Source organism: Anser cygnoides, chromosome 2, assembly GCF_040182565.1.
Source record: "Anser cygnoides isolate HZ-2024a breed goose chromosome 2, Taihu_goose_T2T_genome, whole genome shotgun sequence".
In the NCBI taxonomy this organism is placed as follows: Eukaryota; Metazoa; Chordata; class Aves; order Anseriformes; family Anatidae; genus Anser; species Anser cygnoides.
The window spans coordinates 138,330,626-138,352,854 of record NC_089874.1 but is presented as its reverse complement, the minus strand read 5'-3'; the positions used below and the strand labels follow the sequence as shown (position 1 = coordinate 138,352,854).

Here is a 22,229-nt window from a genome sequence, read left to right as displayed (position 1 = left end):
GCATCTTATAGTCCAACCCGCTGCACAAGCAGGGCCAGTTAGTGCTGATTGCCCAGGACCATGGCAAGGTGACTTATGAAGATCTCCAAGCAAAAAGACTGCAAATTTTCTGGGCAACCTGTGCCAGTGCTCCGTCACCCACACAGTAAAGAAGTGCTTCCTGACGTTGAGATGGAGCCTCCTGTGTTCTGGTTTGTGCCTGTTGCCTCTAGTCCTGCCACTGGGAACCACTGTAAAAAGCCTGACTGCCCTCATTGCACCCTCCCTTCAGGTATTTATAGACAGTGATGAGATTCACCCTGAGCCTCCTCTTCTCCAGGCTGAGCAGTCCCGGCTCTCTAGGCTTTTCCTTGTAGGAGAGCTGCTCCAGGTCCTTGATCATCTTTGTGGCCCTTTGTTACCCCTGGTACAGTGGGGAAATCGAGGGGCTGCTCAAAGGCAGACTGTGGAAAACCTAAAAAGCCCAGAGGACCATTTTCTTCTGTCCTTGTTTAGTAGGATTTCGCAGGAGGGTTCCTGGAACCTTCACTAGTTCGAACCAATAATAATAATAATAATAATGACATTGATTTCAGCTTAACTAGGTGTACTGTTTCACACTTCCAGTTTGACAGTAAAGCTGACCCCAGTCTATCTCTAGTTTCTAATTATCTATGTATACATTTTAGTCTGGGTGTCAGCATCAGTTACGTTAATGTATTTTAATTAAACTACTACCAGTAGCTAAAATTTACACGGTAGCTGTAGTTTTGTTACGCTTTAAACAATACTTTAGCATATGAAATATATTGCTACGATGTGGAGAAAAATCTTACTAGTGTTTTGATTATGACTATAATACCAGCACAGAAAGATTCAGGACAGCAGTTTGTTGGTTGCTACAAATTATACTGAAAGCGTTGAAAGGAATTTTAAATCTGTAATGTTGATTAGCAAATTTTACTATCTGTCAGGTTTTTTGGCATGCTGTAAATAACTCATCTTCAAATAATTCGTCTGAGTAATTAAATTTAGATTGCACATTTCTCATTTCAAATATTTTGACTCTTATCTATTTGCTTTTCCATTGTGGCTTAATTGGTGTGGTCTATATAAACGGACAATAAATTTATATACCTTTGTTATAAAGATCAGTCAGTGAATAGAACTTGGTATTCATCCCAGACAGAATTATGATTGAATGTATTTGCAAGATTAAAGCACTGAATTTACTTTTTTCTAATTAAAGGCAATTAAAGATTTGCAGACACAAATAAAAGACAATGAATTGAGGAATAAGTGTAGGAGCAAGTCCATTTGCAGGTGAAAAGAAGTGCCTTTGAAGCAGAACCAGCTGTATTTTCATTGAAAGAATAACAGTTTAGGAAGCTTTTCTGCATGTGCTCGCTTGATAGCATAATGTACTCATAAGCAGCTTACGCAGTACAGTATTCAGAAAATAGCAGTGCATTAATTTTTAAAGTAGCAAATGCAGGCAAAGAGCAGTGCTGCCACATGACGATAATGAAGGTGGATATGGTAAAGTCTACTGAGAGAAAAGAAAGCAGAGAGCTCCTGAAATGTGAACATTTATAAAACAATAACTAGATATTCATATGATAATAAGCTTGGACAGCAGTATCAACAAAGGCCAAAGATGCAGTCCTGTTTCTGCTTAAGCCTGATGAATTGAAAAGCAGAGAGGCAGTCTTTAGTCAGTTATTCAATTCCAGTAATAAGCTATTGTTGCAATGAAAGAGTAAACATCTAGAAGGATCAGGAATCTAATTTTTTTTAAGAAGTTATTATATAGGCTCAGGTTGTATGGTAAATGGCAGCATCTTTAATCAAAATCTTAGGTGTAGTCCATTTTCTTAAAATATTGCACTCAGCACGTTGCATTCTCAGTTACATGTGTTACAGAGTTTGTTATCTAGGCAAAAATACAGTTATGCATAGTACCTCGTAATGTCACAGTGTTTCTGCAGAGTAAAAAAAAAATATCCCTGAGAACTTAATGAACTTACCTAGCTCATATGTGTTATTTAGTCTAAGTTTTGCATTAATTGTGGTGCCATTGGATGTTTAGTTAAAGAGAATACTGAATATACCAGAATATACCGATGCTGAATATACCAGATAGGGTCACCTCTAATCTGTTATTAAAATTATTGAATAGGAGATATTTGGGATCTTGTTCTCTAGTGTGAACAGAGAAAAATCACAACATTTCTTGTGAAATCCATAGCCTTTTAATCCTAGTTACATGAGGAGAAACAACTCTATGCTGCATATTGTATGAATACCTAACATTTGCTCTGAGGGAAACACTTTGGCATTTTTCACAATACAGCTGTGTTTAGTAGCTGAAAAACTCTCCCCATCTTTCACTGTTATCTTTACGCTTTTCTAATTCTACAGCTAATAGAAGAGTCTTCATTTCCACTCCTGGAAAGTTTCAAAGCAGGATTGCTAAACGGGCACAACTCCGTTCAGCTACTACTGAGGTCCTTTTGCCACCCAAGGAGCAGTAAAACAATATGGGCAGACAAGGACAGGATAAAGGGGTGGGATGAAGGGTGAGCACTGGAGAGCTTCTGAAGACAACTTCAAGCACTGAAATGGAAAGGTGGATGGTCTTTGCAGCTGCTCTTGGGAGGGACTGGCAAGGCGCAAGAGAAGCAGGGAGGAGATGGCTGTAGGCAGTAAGAAAAATTTCCTTATCATGGACTAGTTCTTTGGCCTTAAAAATTGAAAGAAAGTGATGGATGGACTTCAGAAAAGTTGTAAAGAAAGAAGTGGTGAGTTTATAAAAAAAAAAAAGTTAAAAAAAAAAAAGGAAAGTCAGCACTGGAGTTTGAGAGAAGAAATGAAGAATTGATTATAATGATAATGTGAAGAAGTAAAAGAGGAAAGTATTTTGCTTAGGTAATACAGAAAGTAAGATTTGGTCTGGAAATTTTCCAATTCTATGTTTTTGGCTTCTTTTTTGGCCTTCCTATGTTCCCTCAGGAAAACTCTCTGTCTGTCTTGAATAGACATTGGGTAAACCAGACAAATGAGGCTTTGTCTGATGAGTCCGTCTTAACTGGCTTTGATGGTCACTTTCTGGGAAGAAGAAACAACTTTAACTGATGACTCTGACAGATAAATGTACAAGAAAACTTGCAGGATGAGGTAGATAAAACTAGAAGAAATTGGGAGTGTGAATATACGTGTTCCAACTGGTTGAAATTGCAGACTCAGAAGAACATAGGGAGCTATTATTATTTATTTCTGCTTGTTTTCCAGGTGGTAATGATCAGTGTTCACGTGATACGGGCTTTGCATTTCATAGTTCTTTATAGTCCTGTAGTGCAGATGTCTTTCCCAAGGCCTCAGAAAGTTCAGATGTTTTAAGAGTCTTTTAGTACAATAGCTAAATCTGGTTTTCATTACAAAGGACTTCACAGATGCCCTTTTTAAACTTTTGCACTTCGTGGACTCAGACTGTTTCCCTACCATATATATTTTTTTCCTTTGGCTTTCACGTTTAGCAAGGAGAGTGGTAAATTCATGACAGGTGCATAGATTTGGAGAACTACCAGCTCTAGAGTCATTATTAAAATAGCCTATTTGTTATATAGGGGGGTTTAGTTGTTCATATCAGATTTAATATAAATCTGGATGTATTCTCTGGATAAGCTGAATCTAGTCTTAGCCATACCCACAGTACTGGAATAAACAGTACCAGAACGCTTGAAACTGTGGGAAGGAACACCAATAATCTCTCCCTTTTCTAGGAATAGACTGTGTAATATTTACCCTTGCTCTAGTCACCTTCACAGCTGGTCCTTGGAGAGGAAGAGGGAGAATGGGCAATGTGAGGAAGAGGAGGTGGGGATCAGCATCTGACTTTTTTTCTCATTCCTAATGGGCCTTACAAAGCTTTCTAGTTTTTATCTAACTCCATGGCATCACAGGAAGGGAAACCTCTGTCTGTCCTGCTTTATTTACCCCAGATGGGAGAACAGCAAATCTGAATTATGAGAACTGAAATTGAACCTAGTCCTTGTCAGTTTTATACTTCTAAACAAAAGTATTTGTTGTGCTTAAAACATATCAGATGGATAAATTTCTATAGTTTGTTCATGAGTAAGTAAGAACAGCTGCATCACTTTATTGAAAGTTGGCTACAAACAAACAAACAAAAAAATTCAAGACTGGGGTATACCTATGCCAAATTTCACCCTGGAGTGAATTTTTATGAGTTATAAACTCCTGCCATTTATAATGGAAATTCTGACAGCTCTTTAACTGTTTCATTGCAAAGGTACGACTGCAGTACTTTAGGAAGAAGAAACACATTGTCTTTCAGGCTGGTTTCGTCTCATGATTTAGCCATTTGGGTTGTTCCTGCAATTCTTTCTGTAACTGTTTAGAATATTACAGCACTCCACTCTCTGTTGCATCCTGTTTTCAGATATCATTGACTTCTGAAGAATAATGGTGCAGTCATCCTGTCCTGTAAATATGATATGTTGACTGGATGAATATGTTGGAACGTCAGTCATAAGTAGTCATTTTGTCATCTTCACTCCATCCTCTAAGAAGGCTCCTTGGATATATGCTTTTTTCACTTGGTTTTGGTTATTTTTCTTTTTGTCACTGGGTATTTTCTAAGTTATTTCAGTTCTTTTATGAATAATACCTGACCAGCGGATAATACAGAGACCTTCACAATATATAATCCCCAGGGCTGAGGAGAGATTATACCATGAGAGCAAATTCATAATGCGAGTTCAGCATCCACAATATTCTACACAGAGAAGAGCTCTGCATTGAGTATGAGCAGAGAGATGAAACAGAAAAGGTGGACAAAGGTAGAAGTGTGTTTCCATGAATTCAGAGTATCGCTGGAGAAGATCTTTCTTTTCCAGTTCATGTTTCAGAATTTCTCCACTGTGCTGTAATATCCCAGTTTTGAAGATGACAATGAAATGAGAAGATTGCACTATTGATTGTGAACATAAGGCCCCATCTGGCAGATTAAATGGGAGTGCTGCATGCACAAAACTACTGAGCACTCTTTTAGAGGAAAAGGTTAAGTTATCTGAATTTAACAACGATGAAACCTAGATGTAAAACTAGTGGTAAAGAAAATAATGAAAGATTTCTACTTTAAGCATTGCAGCTCAGCTTTGTAAATAGGCAAAAAGGACAAAATGCATGTACGCATGGGGCAGGTGGGGGGTGGAGGAAAGGACTTTTTTGAAAAGACAAAGTGGTTTCACTGAGATTCTACCCCTCTGAGCATTTTCTTAGAGTATTCTTCTTTTCCTTCTCCTCCTTTTCTGACTGTATCAGTACCTTGACTTCTGTGGACTTAAAGAGGCTATGGTTAATAGTATACAGTACAACAGTAGCAGGGACTTTAAGCAGGAAAAATATACCTGAGATATATCAAGTATCTTATGCTTTATTATTAAGTTGAGATAAAAGATTTATGACATTTCTAAGTACTTTCATGTCTTCCTCTGAACTCGGTTCATATAGACTCACAGTAATGAAACACTTGGCTGCACTATTTAGTGGCTGCAAGAGGTAGTCCCCATTTTTTAAAAGTCCATCTAAGACACTTCTGGAGGATTCTGTGTAATGTGTTTCTATAAACGGATGGTGCGAAGCAGTGGTTTTATTAATGCTTACTTGGACTGACCTGCATGTCTCCAAGTTCTGCTACTCACGGAATAATGTTCCCGTTCAGAATGATGAAACATTTACACTCACCAGAATGTCACGTATTACACATTTATAAGTGCGTTAGAGATGACTAACCAACAAAAATGATAATGAAAATTTTGTTTTGATTGAAAAGTGAGGGAAAAAAACGTCATCCATCTTTAATCTACTTATTTGCTGTCTGATGCGTACAGAACAATTTAGTAAACATTGTTCTAGTGGGTGGCTGTCAGTATGTGTATTTGGATGTCTCTCCGGAGTAATAAGTTCTGCACTGATTTATCAACTCTTGCTTGTTGCTATCATCACCTGTGCTGAGGACCATTGTTGCACTGGTTGGGCCCCTGGCTTATAAAGCAGCTTCTGGTTAAAGTGCTGAACTGGGGGATGTTTTCAAAATGTTAGATCTGACTTTCAAACTGAAATAATTGCTGACATTCTTTATCTTTTTTTTTTTTTTCATCATTTTCAATAAATGTGTTTTTCTGCTCTAGGAAAACAAGATTATAAGAAAACCAGGCCTATGTTAAGAGCAACAAGATTAAAAGCAGAGGCCAAGAAAACTGCACTAGGCGTGAAGGTAGAGTTCTCTTTGATAGCTTATCCCACCTTTGTGTATTTCTTGTTTCTTTTCCCCATAGATGTACTGCGTGAATATTGATTTCTGAGAGATATTGTTTATGACACTTCAAAATCTAAGTGGAATGCCGGAATCTAAAATATTTATGATGGATTGCTTTTACTTAACCCTAAGATAACTAGAATAGATGAAACACTAAAGGATTTTAAGTAGTCCATGTTCTTGTTCTGATGCATACTTTAATGTCAGTAAAATATTATATACGTAGAAAATTGATCTTTTCTGTGAGCCACTCTGTGCACAAAACAAATGCTTTAATGATTTTATATTGTTACAAAAGTGACAATACACAAAACATCTCCCTTCTTCCTCTTCCTGCCCTATACCCGTTTCTAAGAACTAGGCTTTCTAGAATAAGTTTCTTATGTCATTTAAAGACAGTGTTTGTTAAATATTGTAAATTCACAGCATTATCATCTCAGTCTGCATTCTTGTGTACTACCTCTGACTTGGAAAACAGTAGGCTTAACTAGCAGCAAAATACTTGGAAAGGGACTGAAATATGTTTTGGAAATGTCCCTGTTCCAGGCTGGTATGAAGTGTAATAGTGGCTGGCTGAATATGGCTGTGAATATGAAGAAGGAAGGCAATCAGGAATATTATGTTCTATCCAGTATCATCAGAATGGAGTTTGGCTGAATGTACATTGTTTATTTAGGTGGCATCCAATATTTTTCCATCATACTTATTTTTGAATCAAAGTAATATACAATTAGCTTAGCAGGAAGGTTAAAAAATGTTGTGTTTTTGTTTGTTTGTTTGCTTTGTTTTTAAAAGATCAGACACCTGAGTATTCTAGTGAAAGGAACTTTAGAAATGTTAAAAGGAGAACATTTTCTTGTTTCTGGCAGATGAGAAATCAATTTTTTCAAGTTATAGCTTATAGCAAATGCCAAGGTATTACTACCAAGCTGTAACAGCTGTTGAGCTGCCAGATGATGTATTTGGTTGTCTTCCAGAATTTGCTATTATAATCACGAAACAGTGCTTTCTTTTTGCTCCTGATTGCTGATCTCGATCAAGCATTACCATGCGATGCAGTATGTTTTCACAACATAATCTCCTCAGTTAGTGCTGTGTGTCAGGTTTTAATGAGAAAAAGTAGATTGCCTTTTTTGTTTAAAGGATAGATTATTAACCTTTTGAGTTCAATGTTTTCTCCTTCCCTTCTTATTAAATTTTACTTTTTCTTTTCATTTTACTTTCAATGACATGACCTTTTAAAAGTGATGTTCTACCTGGAGACTTTTGTTGTACAGCCTAGTTCTTTAGAAATGTACAAGTTTTACGTGTATCTCTTACAAGTGAGAAAAATATGTCCTTCAGACTATGTTTTGTTTCATTTTTATCTTGAGTAATTATTACTTTAAAATGATGGAGAATAGAAAAGCATACGTGTAATCATATGTATAATGAATACCAAATATTAGTGAATAAGGAGAACAAGAACAGTTTATACTGTACAAATTGTTTCTGCATATTTTTGTAGAATGCCAGCTTTGTTGCAGTTTGGAATGACTTTTGCCATCAAAGTGCACACGTGCTCTCCAGGTCCTGGGGTGTTGTGTTCCTGGGGTTGCGCTAGTTGCAATGTCTTAGGTGTCTTAGGTTTGCAATTCTGCCTCTGCCTTTTAAACAAACAAACAAACAAACCAAAACATAACAACAATAACAACAAAAACTTTAAAATATTGTCTTCTGGCTGTTACATTTCTTGCACACATGGGCCATAAAATCTGATTCTGATTGCCCCCAAACAGATCTCAGTCGTTTTCCTTGCTTCCTAATTGCTGACAAAAGCTGGCAGAGCTTAAGCAAAAGGGAAGGGAAGGTGGACACTTCTCCCTGCAGGGATGTGCTTGTGGGGCAAGGAAGGCACGGCCTTTGTATACAACCTTCTCGCTGAGCTTATATAACCCATCAGGTTATGTACAATTCTGAAACTATTTCGAGGCTAAATGCACATAATTGTTTGTTTCCTAATATTCAGAGTTTTGCATGTGCCTGAGCTCCTCATTTGGGAAGGTATTCTCACAGCTGTCACTTCATATTAGCAAAGTTTTCTGATGCTGATAAACAACATGGTTCACCTTCCTAAGGGTGAGGTTTTAGTGTTTTTATACGACGTAGGCTCCGATTCTGTACTGTGACAGTTGACTAACTTCAGTTTGTGTTGAAAGAAAAGTGGTGTAATTACAGTGCAATGCAATAAGTAGGCAGCACTTTAAATAGAAATGGCCAAGGCTCTTGTTAAATGTTTGAGAAAAAACATATATATGTGCACTCTCCATTTATTTGTTTATCCAGGTTTCAATACACGATATAGTAGGTATGCAGCACTTCAAAATATATTAACATTTTCCTATAAAAGCTAAGTTGCAGGTAATAAAAATACTGTAGAGGAGATATAACCTTATCATACTTATAGAAGTACAACCTCTCAAGGAAAGAGGAAAATTTTATACATTTACGAAAATGCCATTTACAATAGGTTTTTTTTAGTACTTAGTGATACCTCTAGCATTGTTTTGCACTGGGGTCCAATTCATGGGAAGAACAACCACTAGATATAAACTAAGGTATTTAGGGAAAGAGGAGGACTGAAAAACAGAGAAGGGATGTAGTCCTCAATATCTATGAAGATAATGAAATTCTGTTGTTGTGTATTTCACCATAAGAGCTGACAACATTTGCTTTAAAAAAAAAGCCTTATAAATGACATAAAACTTTCGAGAACTGATCCCCTGGAGATCCTTCACATTTCATCGCTGGCATACTAATTAGCTTGTCTTGTCAAACTTTGATTGCCTTGTCATTTTAATGCAAGGTTTAAAGTAACAAAGTTTCTTTCAGTCACTGCCATTTAGTACTTTTTAATTTCCCCAATGAGAGATTTTATCCATGTTGATAATGTCAGAGAAGTAGCTAAGCACTAATAACTATCAAAAGTTAGTTCAAGCAGGGTGACCATGCTAGTATTCAATGTAATATTCACTCTTTAAACATGTTTAAAAATTAAATATTGTAAAAGAGCTATTGTGCTGGCTCTGTTTGTATACATGACACTAATGCAGACAGTGCCAAAATACATGGTGCGTCTTGGACAAGCAGGATCCCTGTCTTAAGAAATAACTTGGAGAGAAAGCAATCTGTTGGATGTTTCTTGGTTTTTGGATAAGACAAAATTCTTTATAGCAGTACCAAAAAGGGAGCCTCTGAATTTTCTCTTTGTGGTTGTTTTGTTGCCCCCAGAGGTCGTGCTGATGGAAGCCCACCTGGAGGTGACGACCAGGTGGAGTAGCAAGGACTCTATGCTGTCAGTGCTGACTCAGCTCTTAGAGGTGCCAGTGGGAGGGTGGCAAGGGGAAGATGGTTTGAGGAGTGTTCAAGTTCAGCCCCAAATAGCTGGGGTTTTGTATGCAGAGGCCAAAAGTAATGGGAAGTCTTGAGGAGATGTTTTTTTCACAGGCTGCAAGAATGAATCTGTGGTCCAAGGGATAGATGATGAAGTCTTCTCTACTGTTGGAAAGCAGACACAAATCTGAACAGTAGCATTTTACACCCACTTGCAAAGACATAATCAGCTGCAGAATACCGCTCCATAGAGAATTATTAGCATCATAGTACATTGATTGAGCTAAGAAATAAATGTTTCTTAGAGAAGTGGAAGCTCTCTGTCTTGTCTTTCTTCTGCATATCTGCTTAATCTATTGTTTAGCTAGCTAGCTCTCTATTAAGAGTTTATCTCATCTGGAACAAGTTATGTATGAAGAGATAACAAAACATTCCTAGTGTATTTTGGCAAAGGGTGTTCTCTGATTTCATGCTGCTCATAATCTGCTATGTTAGTGGACTGTTTGCCAAGATATGTTGGGAATACAGTTTCATAGCTTTGCAGAAATTAAGGCCACAAGGGACTATTAGATCATTTGATCTGGCCTCCTATATACTACAGATCATAAAATTTCATCCAGATACCTTCTAGGAAATCCAAGCACTTTTGTAGGCCCAAAGTACTGGGTCTTCAAACCAGTTTATGTGCCTCACAAAAAGAGCAGGGCAGCTTAATATACCACCAATGAACAGTGTGATATATTCCCGGTGCTCCCAGCAGTCAGACTTTGATCCCTGACCTTGAAATGGAAGGGAGAGGGGAAAAAAAGCGTACAAAGTGAAAAAACAAAATCAGATTGCTCCCGTCTGACCCTGGCCTGACCAGTACACTTAAGCACAGTAATCATGGTGACTTTCAGCATGTGAACAAGATGCACCAGGCGGGAGCTTAGGAGGGTTTTCTGTACCATCTCAGAGCAGAAGTCCATCTTTCTCAGGCTTTAGTATCTGGCTATGACCAAGCTCTAACACTTCAAAGGATAGTTGAAAGAAAGGAAGTCCAACAATAAAACATCATATCCCGGTAATGGAATCAATATAATTGAAGGGAAATTTATTGGAAAGGACAGAAACTCTTACTCTGATCCTATATAGAAAAGTCTGAAGCACAGAAGCATGAACTGTCATTATTTTTGACAATCTGTTACTCCAGGGATTCAGAATGTAGCAGTGACCATGAAAACAATTCCAGTCTTCCCAGGCCCTGAAGGAAGGGAGCAGTCTGGAGGATTTTGTTCACCAGATCCAGAGCTAGCAGCCAGGACCTCCTTTCACACATGCCCAAGCTGAAGTATTCTTCCCAATGGCTAATTATTTTTACCTTTATTTTTTTGAGAAACCTTGCTATAAAAGACTCACAGCCATGGAAGTCCATATTCTCCCCAAGAGGTTACTTGAATGTTCATTCATTCTTGTTCCTAGGAAATTACATCTTATTTCAAGACCGAGTTTATCTAATCTCGGCAGGACCTCAAGAGGTTCTTGTAAACAAGGTAGAAGGACCCCACACTGTGAAGCATCTTACTTAAATACAGGTATATGGCATATAGTTATATGCTGTAACCAAGCTACCTCTCATTCTTCTCTATGATAAAATAAATAACAGTCATCTCCTTACTGGAAATCCCCCTTTCCACATCTAGAGATCGCACTGAGGGAGTGGTTACCTCTTAAATCGAAAGACCTTTTTAGAGTCACAGGCTTTCAAGGCAGAGTCTTCCATTTTGTAAGTACTGCCTTTGTAAGTGCTACAATATTATCTAGTAGCATCTTTGTAGTACTACAATATTACAATTATAACTACTATATTATCTTGCATTTAGCTGTGTTAAAATGAATCCTGCTTTGTGATCATATAACCATCTGTTTTAGATGACATTGTAGTAGTACCTTGGTTTCATTATTTGAGACCATAATGGTTTTTGTAACATCTGAAAATCTTAATGGTAAAAGTTTATAACCTAAAAATTACTGATAAAAGTTAGTAAATTACTTTTGTTACCTTGCATTAGATGTTAAATGTCTTGTTAACAAGTAAACATTCATTTTTAGTTCTTATTTTTTGAAATTCTAAAAAATGGTCACAGTGAATGCCCAGCTAAAGTCTTCCACTTAGAAATTATATGGGATAAGAAGATTTATTTTTAAGTCCATGTAAGTTTTATTTCTAAAAAGACAAATGTCCTTGGTCCATGTGATTTTCTTTTTATCCCTTTTCAGAAATATCTAGAAATAGTTTACCATTTCAGAGACAGAAATTTGTGGTACTCTTTCACCTAGATTAAGATGGTGTCAGATAAAATATATATATATATATATATATATATATATATACATCTATTTGGAGGACAATAAACAAATAAGTTAACATGTAAAAAACTTAAAATTTCCTGAGTGTGGTATTTTGTTATATACATGGTATCTGATACTGTTATACACAGTGTCCAAATATGTACAACTATATTCAACATATTTTCCCCACCTAGTCCCCCATGTTTTTTCATATCCTGATTACAGATTCACAGATTTCTCTAGGTTGGAAGAGACCTCAAGATCATCGAGTCCAACCTCCGACCTAACACTAAGTACTCCACTAAACCATATCCCTAAGCTCTACATCTAAACGTCTTTTAAAGACCTCCAGGGATGGTGACTCCACCACCTCCCTGGGCAGCCCGTTCCAATGCTTAATAACCCTTTCGGTAAAGAAGTACTTCCTAACATCCAACCTAAAACTCCCCTGTCGCAACTTTAGCCCATTCCCCCTCTTATTTAGATCCCAACTCTGCAACTTATTCCATCAGGTTGAATCTGAGGACATTACCAGAGTATTTTGGCATGAGAGACATAAAACTGACAAAAATGATAGGAGAATTAAATCTACGGTATTTTGTAATGGCATGTGTTTCCTTTATGGAGAAGTTTCTGACAAACTTAACTAAGCTGCAATCAATAGATTTCTGCAGAAATTCTAATTTTGAGAGAATATAGTAGAAAATTGTGTTCCTTTTAAAAGCTTCTTTGACTGTACTTTGGAATTTGAGAGCAGGGATTTTATTTCCTAGTGTTCTGCACCGTGTTATAAAAGAAAAAAGAAAAAAGGAGAAAAAGCCCTGTGATCATTTTAAGTTTATTTCTATAAGACTTCTTCTTATTGGTTAATTATTCATGGTGAAATCCTCAGAGTAAATGGATTTCGCAGAGGGATGATAGGGATGATCCATAAAGTGCAAGAGAAAGGGAGCTATATATGCCAAGCGGGGAGTATTTTAACATTTCATTTCTATGCATGGCTTAAAATACAAATAGCAAAGCCTGATAAGTATAAAACAAATTAGAATGACAATATGTACTGTTGTTGCACAGACAGTGTAGTGGTGTAGCATCTCATTTGCTACTTACATTGCAAAATTTATGTTTATAAAAGTTCATAAACTGGATACAATTCTTAAGAGACTGCATATCCCTAGCTAAGAGCCAGGCGTCCTTTGTTAGACCATTTATTTTAGATTTTTGTTACTTGGCCTTCTTCAGTAACTCAGAATTAAGGTGCTTGCATAATTCTCAAGCTTGGAATTTCAATAAGGCTTGTCATTCCCAGGGTTAATAAATACTGATCCATTCACCTACATCCTAATGCCTGTGTAAGGAAAGTAATGTTATCATGGTGTTACTTGCTGTAAAACTTAGGCAGAGAGAAATTAAAGAGCTGCTCCCAAGCAGTTATTGGGCAGCCTGAGGATAAAATCAAGATTTTCCCAGTTTTGCATCCCAGAAAACATATCTTTAATGCAAACATTCCCCCCAGTTTTGCTGCTGCTACCGCGGTATTTCATAAGGGAGTCTGGGGAGAAGGGAGAGGGAAGGTGGCCTGATTGTAGAGCAGAAAACATGGCAAGTGTGACATCCAAACAAGGGAAAAAACTTTTAATACTGGAATGAATTTGCTGTCTGTGTCAAGTGTGAACGGTGCCTGCATTGTACGGTTTTGTTGTCCACTCTCCTGAGCAGATGGAGCTTGCAGTTGTATGTCACTTGTTTATTACATCCTCTTAAGATTAGTAGCTGTGTGGCCAGATGGGTCTGGGAGCACAGCTGTGGATACAAGGAAATAAATGAAACCTGTCTGATGCTGCCATGCCCTTTTGTGAGATACTGACGTGTTGTAACTGCAACAAAGCAAAAATCACTTTCCTTTAATATATTAGTGAATTAGATGTATTTTTTTTTTAATCAAATCATATAAAAACAGGAGGGTAAGGCTCAGAGAATGGGATAACTCTAAGAGGAAAATGTAGCTGAAATCCTTAGCAAACAGCCTCAGCAAATTTACAGGAACGATTTTAATGTAAAATAAATTTAAAGTGCATATCAATTAATCATCCATATAAAATGTAAAGCAAAGGTTTCTATAGAACAAAGACTTCTATAAAGCTTACACCAACTAGGCAGTAGTATTTCAAAGTTTATTAGACGGCATATGTTGAATTATTGATCCAACATTCTGATAAACTATATAATGCATTCATGTAAATGCAAATGAAATGCTGTTCTATAGAAGAATGCCAGATTATGGGCTAGACTTTAAAAAGTGAAGCTAACACACTTTTAACTCCTTCATGGCAGTGGACGTGCAAAGTCAGTCACAAAGCTACCACGAATCTGGAGATCCCGGATGGGACTTGTCCTGCAGCGTAGATCTCTACACCTGACCCATCATCTACACTCCCTTCATAGTCTAAGGGGAGAAACAGGCATTTTTAGAGGGTGTCCCTGTGACCTCGTTTAGATTTCTTGTTTAGGACACAAGGAATCTTACACTGAAGAGGGCCAGATCCTCTCCTTCACCTGGAAAGGTTGCCTGATTGTCTAGGTGAGGTGTAGGCATCTCCCTTCTGTCCCACTGGCAGAGTAAGTTTGATGTAAGCATCTTCTGTACCAATTCAGATTAGTTGCTATAAATGCATTAAACTGTTTCTCCCCTTTTAAGTATATGGGTGGGTTGCTCTGATGCAGATGATTTGTAGGTTAACATGAAGCTGAGATTCTGAGGAGAGATTATTGCTTCTTTTTGTAGGGAGTAGGTGGTTTGTGGGGGTGGGCAAACTGACCTGTTCCTTATGAGTACATGATTTGTACGTGTACCCCAGTACATGATTTCAAAAATCCTTCACGGTGATAGGTAAGGAAGCGGCGCGTGCTGTTAGCTGTGAAAGTGGTACTTACTGTGGGCTGGAGGAACACAGGGGTTTTTCTCAAATCTGTATTTCTTCTTTTATTGTCTAACAAAATGAGAGTCAACGGTAAAGGGAGTGTGCTGTGCTTTCCTGGAAAATAAAAACTTAAAAATCTGAAACACTGCAACTTTGCGAGAAGTAGTGTTTTAAAGAGGATGATCACACTCTGATTTGTTATATCCAAGATCTAAAGCTGGAGCTTAACAGAGTCCAGCCTTAAGATAGAATATGATGATAGGCAGTCACATAGTGAATATGACGTTTAGTAGAAAAACATTTTTTTCTGATTCTGAAAGCTGCTATAAATCATGTATACTTTGGAAGACTCTTTTATGTTAATTAAGGAAGATGCAGCAAGTTGCAATATTTTATGGGAAGAGAGGCAAGTGCGAATTGTTGTGCTTTTTGCCTTATTGAAGAGAGGAAAGAAGAAAAGTTTCATCCAATTCTGAAGGATTTTGTAGATCCATATTGTAATGTATGCCAGGAGGTTGGGAGGTAGAGGTAGCAATTTTCATTGACTTCCACCATACTGTGTTTGCTTCATTAAAAAATTACAAATTTGTTGGCAAAAAGCAGTAACATATTGCTAGAAAACATCAAAATTCACAGTGTAAATTCATAACTTAAATTTGTGTTCAAAACTGTGGTTCATGAATTCTGTTTTCTTTTGAAAAGGAAGGGATGGAATAATAAAAGGACATAAAGCTCCTATTTCTAGGTCAGACCAAGATCTTTGAGCCAAGGATCTTATTTCTGGCGGTGTATCAAACTCACCAAAATCTTTATTAAGTGAATGGGTTTTATAACACTCTGAATTGGTAATCAAAAAGAAGAAATCATTAAAGTATTGATACATTATGCAGAGTCTACGTCTGGTGTTATTTTGATGTGCATTATAGAGGGGAAGTAACATTTATTTCTTATTTATCTTAAATTATGATAGTGTTCCTAACAGTTTTTGTTTTGCTTTTTTTTTTTTTTTCTGCAGGAAGTTGCCCTTGTCCTTGCAGCTATATTGGTATTTTTGTTGGCTTTCTATGCTTTCTTTTATCTTAACATTTCCAATGAAGTTGACCTTGATCTGGATCCAGATGAAAACTAGCAGATGCAATGAATCTATCATCACGATTTCTTCAGCTTGAACAAGACTACGTAGGAACACACAGTCTCTTCACTGTGAGACAGTAAACAATGCCATTTCTTGCAGTCCAAATTAGTAAGTTTTGCAATACATCAGTTACTTCTACATTCCAGATCTCCAAAATAAACGAAGAACACTCACGCCCGGCAAGTATATTTGGTTAACACCGAAGCCAGGAGCTGCAGTACAACACATGAAGTTTATTGTTTACATTATTTTTTCTCAGGCAGAGAACTTTGATGTCGAAAGACAGGTGCTATTATTATCATGGGTATTGATGCTGACTTCACAGGAGAAGAATCTGCCTTGAGTAAATTTAGGAATCAAAGCTTCCTAATAGCCAAATTAAGTTCCTTTCCCTTTCCCAAGAGGAAGCAGAAATACCAAATAAAATAATCTTTTATTGTTTTATATTTAAAGTATATCAAAAAACCCTCGGTCTTTCTCTCCCTTTTAATCTTTCTTGTAAATGTGTGCGCACACATGCACACACAAAGATGGAAGAAATTGTAGGAAAAAATTATCTTTTTAGAAGCAGTCTGTCACCTCCTATATGGACTTAATTTTATGTCATCCCAGATTCTGTGTGCCCATATATCTACAGTAATCTTTTTCATTCTTTTGCCAACTGTTCAGCACACATGTGTTCTGTCAGAAATGGCACCTGGATGACAGAAGCTCTAGCATTCGCATATGCCTCTGAAACACAGTTCTTTGCCTCCTGTGCTGTCTGAACTAGTGTAAATAGAAAGTTCAGTCGATGTTGGGTTTAATTAGTGTATTGCTCTATTATTAATATAAAGTCAAAATTATATTTTAATTATACTCTTCCTGTTGTTTGTGGTATCAACTGGCTCTACCTGTGAGGGGGATGTTGTAAAAAAATTCTTTGTGGTTATACAATCATTTTTATCATCAAACTAATGTGTGAAGTTGTAAGTATTAAGAGGCTTTTTTTTTTTATGTACACTTCTAATAATTGGGAAAATCTTGGCTCTGTGTCATCCTTTAATTTTCACAAAGTCTCTTTCAGAATATGCAGTGTAGATAACATTTCTGATGCCTTTGATAACCACAAGCAACTTGAAGAAGTTGGTATGTCAAAGCAGCTGCAGGGAGCTGTTAAATTCTGCCTTTACACTGTTCTGCTTCAGCTTCAGCATATTACTGAGCTTATGGTTGTAAAGGTTTTGGTTTGATCCTTTAAATTTGTGGTCAGTCTTTCTCTAGTTTGGTTTTGTTTTGAAACCAAGAAGAGCATGGAGCCATTAGTGCTGAATGTGCAAATAAGTTAGGCAGATTAACTTCCAGAAAAGCTACTATAATTCTGAAATCTTGTTAGCAGACTAGCTTGGTTGTATCTTTGATACTAGTCTGTGGGCTGAAGGTTAGGTTTAATTGTAAATGAGACATTTACTGACTTTTCCAGAAATGCCTGAGTAAGATTCCATACACTGATTTTGAAGACAAAGGCATACCAAATCCTAGCAACTGTTATAATGGAAAATATATTTATTTTAAATTGACACAGTCCCATTATCACCACTTAAGGAACTTAGATCAATGCAGTTAATTTTTAAACCATACAGTAACTATGACCATATACGTTATGGCTCTCTAAGGATACACTTCTTATCTCTCGTACTCCTCATTCACTTTATGTAATGCAAAACAACTCCTCTAGAAATTCAGAGTACAACCGTCTTCCAAGAATATGAAAGGGAAAAACATATACATGCAAATATTTCTCATTTTCTAATTATGACTGTTACAGACACAAAATCTTAACATTTATACATTCATATGACTTATAGGCGGGTAATACTCTTATACGTGACCAAACGCTTACCAACACGTTGAATTTATGGTGAAGCATTTTCTGACACATGGCCCGCCTTTCAGTGCAGAGAAAAGCATATCACAATCTGTCTTCTTGGATGTGACATGCCGTTCATTTCACCAGTGCCACACCACATGTCACAGAACCTACAGACCTCTCCTTTTACTTTGCATGAGCAATTTTCTTGTTCCATAAAATGCTGGAAGGATTGCTTTCTTAATGTGTTTATGTAGCTCCCTGGGTGGTATGTGGTCTCAGAATGATGTGTGGTTATCCCCATCATGCAAGTTGTCTCGTAACTTGCTTTCTGACTTGGTTACATTAAAAAGCATGCTATTCTTACTGTCAAATTTATGAAGTTCTTAGAACATGAAGATCTCATTTCCCATAATTATGACTCATAGACAAAATCTGAAGTGCATAAATGTGTGACTGAAGCGACTTTCCTGTTTTGTGGCTTATCAGTCCATATTGCCCACAAGTACCATAGTTTGCAGTTTGTCTGTTGGCTTCGTTAAGGTTAGGCCTTCTCATTTGCATGAAAGATATTTTCATGTAATGAGAAGATTTTCTGTTGCTTAAATAAACTGGATAGAGTTCTGTTCAGTGTACACAGAAATACCTGGTAAATATTGCAGGAAGCACACTGTTTCTCTTATCAGCACAATAATTTCTAAAGGAACCATGTCAATATGTTTTTAAAGCTAAAAGCTTCCACCTTTCATAAATTTTTTTATCCCTGTTTTTCTAAAAGGCACAAGCACAACAACATTAACAATGAGTTTGGATTATGAGCTTACTCATTTATGAATTCGCTGAAATTACAACTGATTTACTCAAAGGAGATCATAATCTAACCTGAAGTTATTTTTACTTTCTAGTGACCATACCTGGTAATTTAGAATAGGGACTGATTTGAATCTTGCAAACATGTGGCTTATTTTGCTCTTAATTATATCACAGACTGAAATATGCCTCCTTATTTTTGGACCATCTATCTTTGTATGAGTTGCTTAGTGCCTATGTTAATAATAAATGTATTTGTATTATCTTTGTGCTCTTATTAATGTTGGAGGTATCACATTGAATTACATATACATTTTGAAGGACACTAAAGCAATCTGGACAGCACAATGTTCAAATGTGCACAGTGATATTCACCAGCTTTAGAATATTTATATTATTCTATACCTTTCTAACCTCTGAGCTCATATTCAGACTAAGTGTAGCCTATGAATACTTAAAAGACAATAAAGAGAACTTCCCTTGGCATCTTATCCAATACCAATACAGCAGATTTTCTGTAGATGAAGTTGTTCCGTGTAGCTCCCATCAACTTCAGACAAGTTGACTTTATTATAAAAGTGATACTTTTATACACTTGCTTCAAAGAAAGATTGCTGATCAAATCACTTACACAGCAGCCCTGGCTTGACTGGGTAGGTTTTTTCAAGGGTATTTACCTCTGGGAACAGGGTAGACTTCAGTCTGCTTGTGGAGTAAACAGAGTTTCTTTCAGGCAGAGGTTGTGGTGGAGATGCCTGTACTGGGCCCTCGCGCAGTGGGTGGGAGAGGATGTCCCATCTGGAAGAGTCTCTGGCTAGGAAGGCACGACAGCCTTCCAGCAGTGATTTTGCTCAGTAAATATTTCCTCAGCAGTTTTTCTTTTCCCTTTGATCCCACAGAGGCAGAACCAGCATGTAGACCATCTCAGGACAGAAGCCTCAGTATAGTAGTTTTACTAGTGCTGCTGGTGAGCATTGCCAAGGAAAGGCTTTAACTCTATTTCCTAGAGTCCATAAATATATTTTACTGGAAGCTTAGGAGGCATGTTAAGCATTTCCCTAATGGACCCTAGAGATGTATTTAAACTTTTGTTGAAGAACGCTTTATTTAAACTTCACTGTTGCATATCATATGGACATCATGTGATTCAGGGTATGTCATAGCTCCTTCCATTCATCAGACCAGCTTGTAGCAGGGACAGCACGTACATAACTGCAAAGATGTACAACACCAGCAAACTCATCCTTTCATTTAGGTATAATCTAGAATAGCTGACCTAACAAGCTGTGTTTGGAAGCAACTTCTAAACAACCCAACTGAGCGAAGGCACAGTGGAAGCCCTACAAAACTACCCATCCCATGTCCATGAAAACTGCTACCAAGGAAGAGGCTTTTCTGCTGAATTAGGGCCAAGTTTTGAATGCTGCCCCTTCGGAGAGGAAAACGTTGCTAGCAGCTCCCAGTAGAGTTATGATTCATTTTGCTCTGATGTATGGGATTGCGCCTATAAAAGGCACAACTGAGCCAACTGGTGAAGGTCAAATGCATTTGGGACAATTTTCTGTAAAGTACTGTACTTGAAATGCAGACTATGCAAGTTAGAGTGCCAACAAACAGGATACTACAGATCTTGATTGCATTTCAAGTTTTACTTACAGTAGCATAATAATTAGTGATGCTTATGACTAAGAAAATAACAATATGGCACATCAATAAGACAGCAGAAATGTGACGTTGGAACTGCTTCTTAAAAGATTTTGTGGTGGATTATGCCTGCACTTTGGGAAATGAATCCATGAGATAAATAAACTGGCAAAGATTGTCTGTGATCATATGCTTACAATATTTTTCCCTGAAAGAGCCGACGCTGATATATCGCAGCACTTTTCCCCATCATCCTCTTAGTTTGCTGTAATACATTCTTTCATAGATGTATTTCTACACTTTTCCAAGAGTGAAGAAATATTTTTTTTGTAGTTTATCAATGCATTTAACTGACAGAATCCTCTACTCTTCTTCCACCCCCACCCCCCCTTAATCAGAACCAAATTGGTGGGGAGACAGCCAAAATGTTAGGTACCAGTGTCTCTCAAGCAGATGTCACACCACTATTTTTTAGCTCGTTTAAATGAATAAACATGTTAAACTGTGAAGTATTACATTTTGGATTTTTTCATTTAAAAAAATGGGACAATCTGTTTACTGTCCTTAATTGAGACAACAATCCTGGTGGTTGCCAGTTTTGGCAGTTTTAACGATGAACTATAAATATTGGGACAAATCAACTAACTGGTGATTGTGAAGAATAGTTCAAGTAGAAGCCTCATTTTGCATGAGTACTTTTTTCAGTGCTATATATTTTTTCTAACTTCTATAATTGTTATACTGTTTTTGCATGTTAAAGCCACAAATAAATACATGACTAGTCAAACGAGAGTCCTGATTCCCTTGTCTTATTCTTAGTCACTGAAAAGCAGATAAAAGCTGGCAGCTTATCTAGTTTTTCCAAATTCTTCCCAAAAGGTGTTTGTTCTGGTCAGTTATAGATATGGATATTATGAGGTATGAAAAGCTTCATTTTGCTGCACCTTCGAAGAAGTGAGTCTGCCATTTCACAAGGAAATTGTAGGAATTTATAAAGCAGAGGCACAGGAGGTAAGTATGGAGTATGGTGACAAACCGATACCTTTGTCCTATCACAGCCCCCCTGGGAATGAGAGTGGAAAGAAAAAGAACGAAAATGGCCAGTTCTTCCAGCAGACAGCCACCATGCAAGTCACCATGTTGCTGGAGAAGAGGATGGAAGAAATGCTAACTCTGATGTCAAATCAGAGCTCACTCAACTTTTTATTTTTTGTAGGGAAAAATAAAAGGGGGGGAGGGGGGCAGGAGGAAATAAAGATGTCTGAAACGAAGCAACTTCTCGCTGGATCAATGGTTCATATATTTAAGTAAGGAATAAAGTGGTTTGGTAAATTTACACCTGGCTAATTGTTGCTCCCTTCACATTAAAAACAACAACCAACAAAAAAAGCCAAGCTAAAGTAGCATTGTGTGTCTGCTATGGAGTTAAATGTAAATGTTCTTACTGATATTGGCAATGTCTTCATTTCTCTGGAGACACCTTCTTCTCCTGTGATCTGAACAGCAGAGAGGACAGACAGGGAGGGAAATGGCCGGGGAGCCCTTTTGCTGATTCTGCACTCCTCAAGCATCACCCCTGCTCAGCAGGGACCTGCTGGTGTTTGGAGTGGACTGCACTCCTGGATTGCTTTGGACAGGCTACAAAAAAGAACAGAGCAGTGCTTAACCTAGAGGGCGAGTCTCCTACCATCACTGGAGCCTGATTTTTTACCATAAATAAAGAGAAGCTGAGAGGTTGAGGCTTTTTACTTTTATTTATTGGGTTCTCAGAGAGGTGCCAGAAAAGTCTTCTTTTGTTGTTGTTGTCTGTTTGAAACTTGTTTCTGCATAGTTGTTTGCCTTACT

General features: G+C 37.3%; 1 protein-coding gene across 3 annotated transcripts in view; it reads left to right on the top strand.

Annotated features, from left to right (window-relative positions):
* The window catches only part of TRIQK (triple QxxK/R motif containing), a 63,188-nt gene extending 42,012 nt beyond the window's left edge, over positions 1 to 21,176 (top strand). For all 3 annotated transcript variants that reach the window (XM_013172358.3, XM_048075261.2, XM_066990591.1), the window contains exons 3-4: positions 6,195 to 6,280; positions 15,962 to 21,176. In XM_013172358.3, the coding sequence (XP_013027812.1) occupies positions 6,195 to 6,280; positions 15,962 to 16,075 (200 nt within the window). In that variant the 3' untranslated portion in view covers positions 16,076 to 21,176. The remainder of the gene's footprint in view (positions 1 to 6,194; positions 6,281 to 15,961) is intronic.
* The last annotated feature ends 1,053 nt before the right edge of the window (positions 21,177 to 22,229 follow it).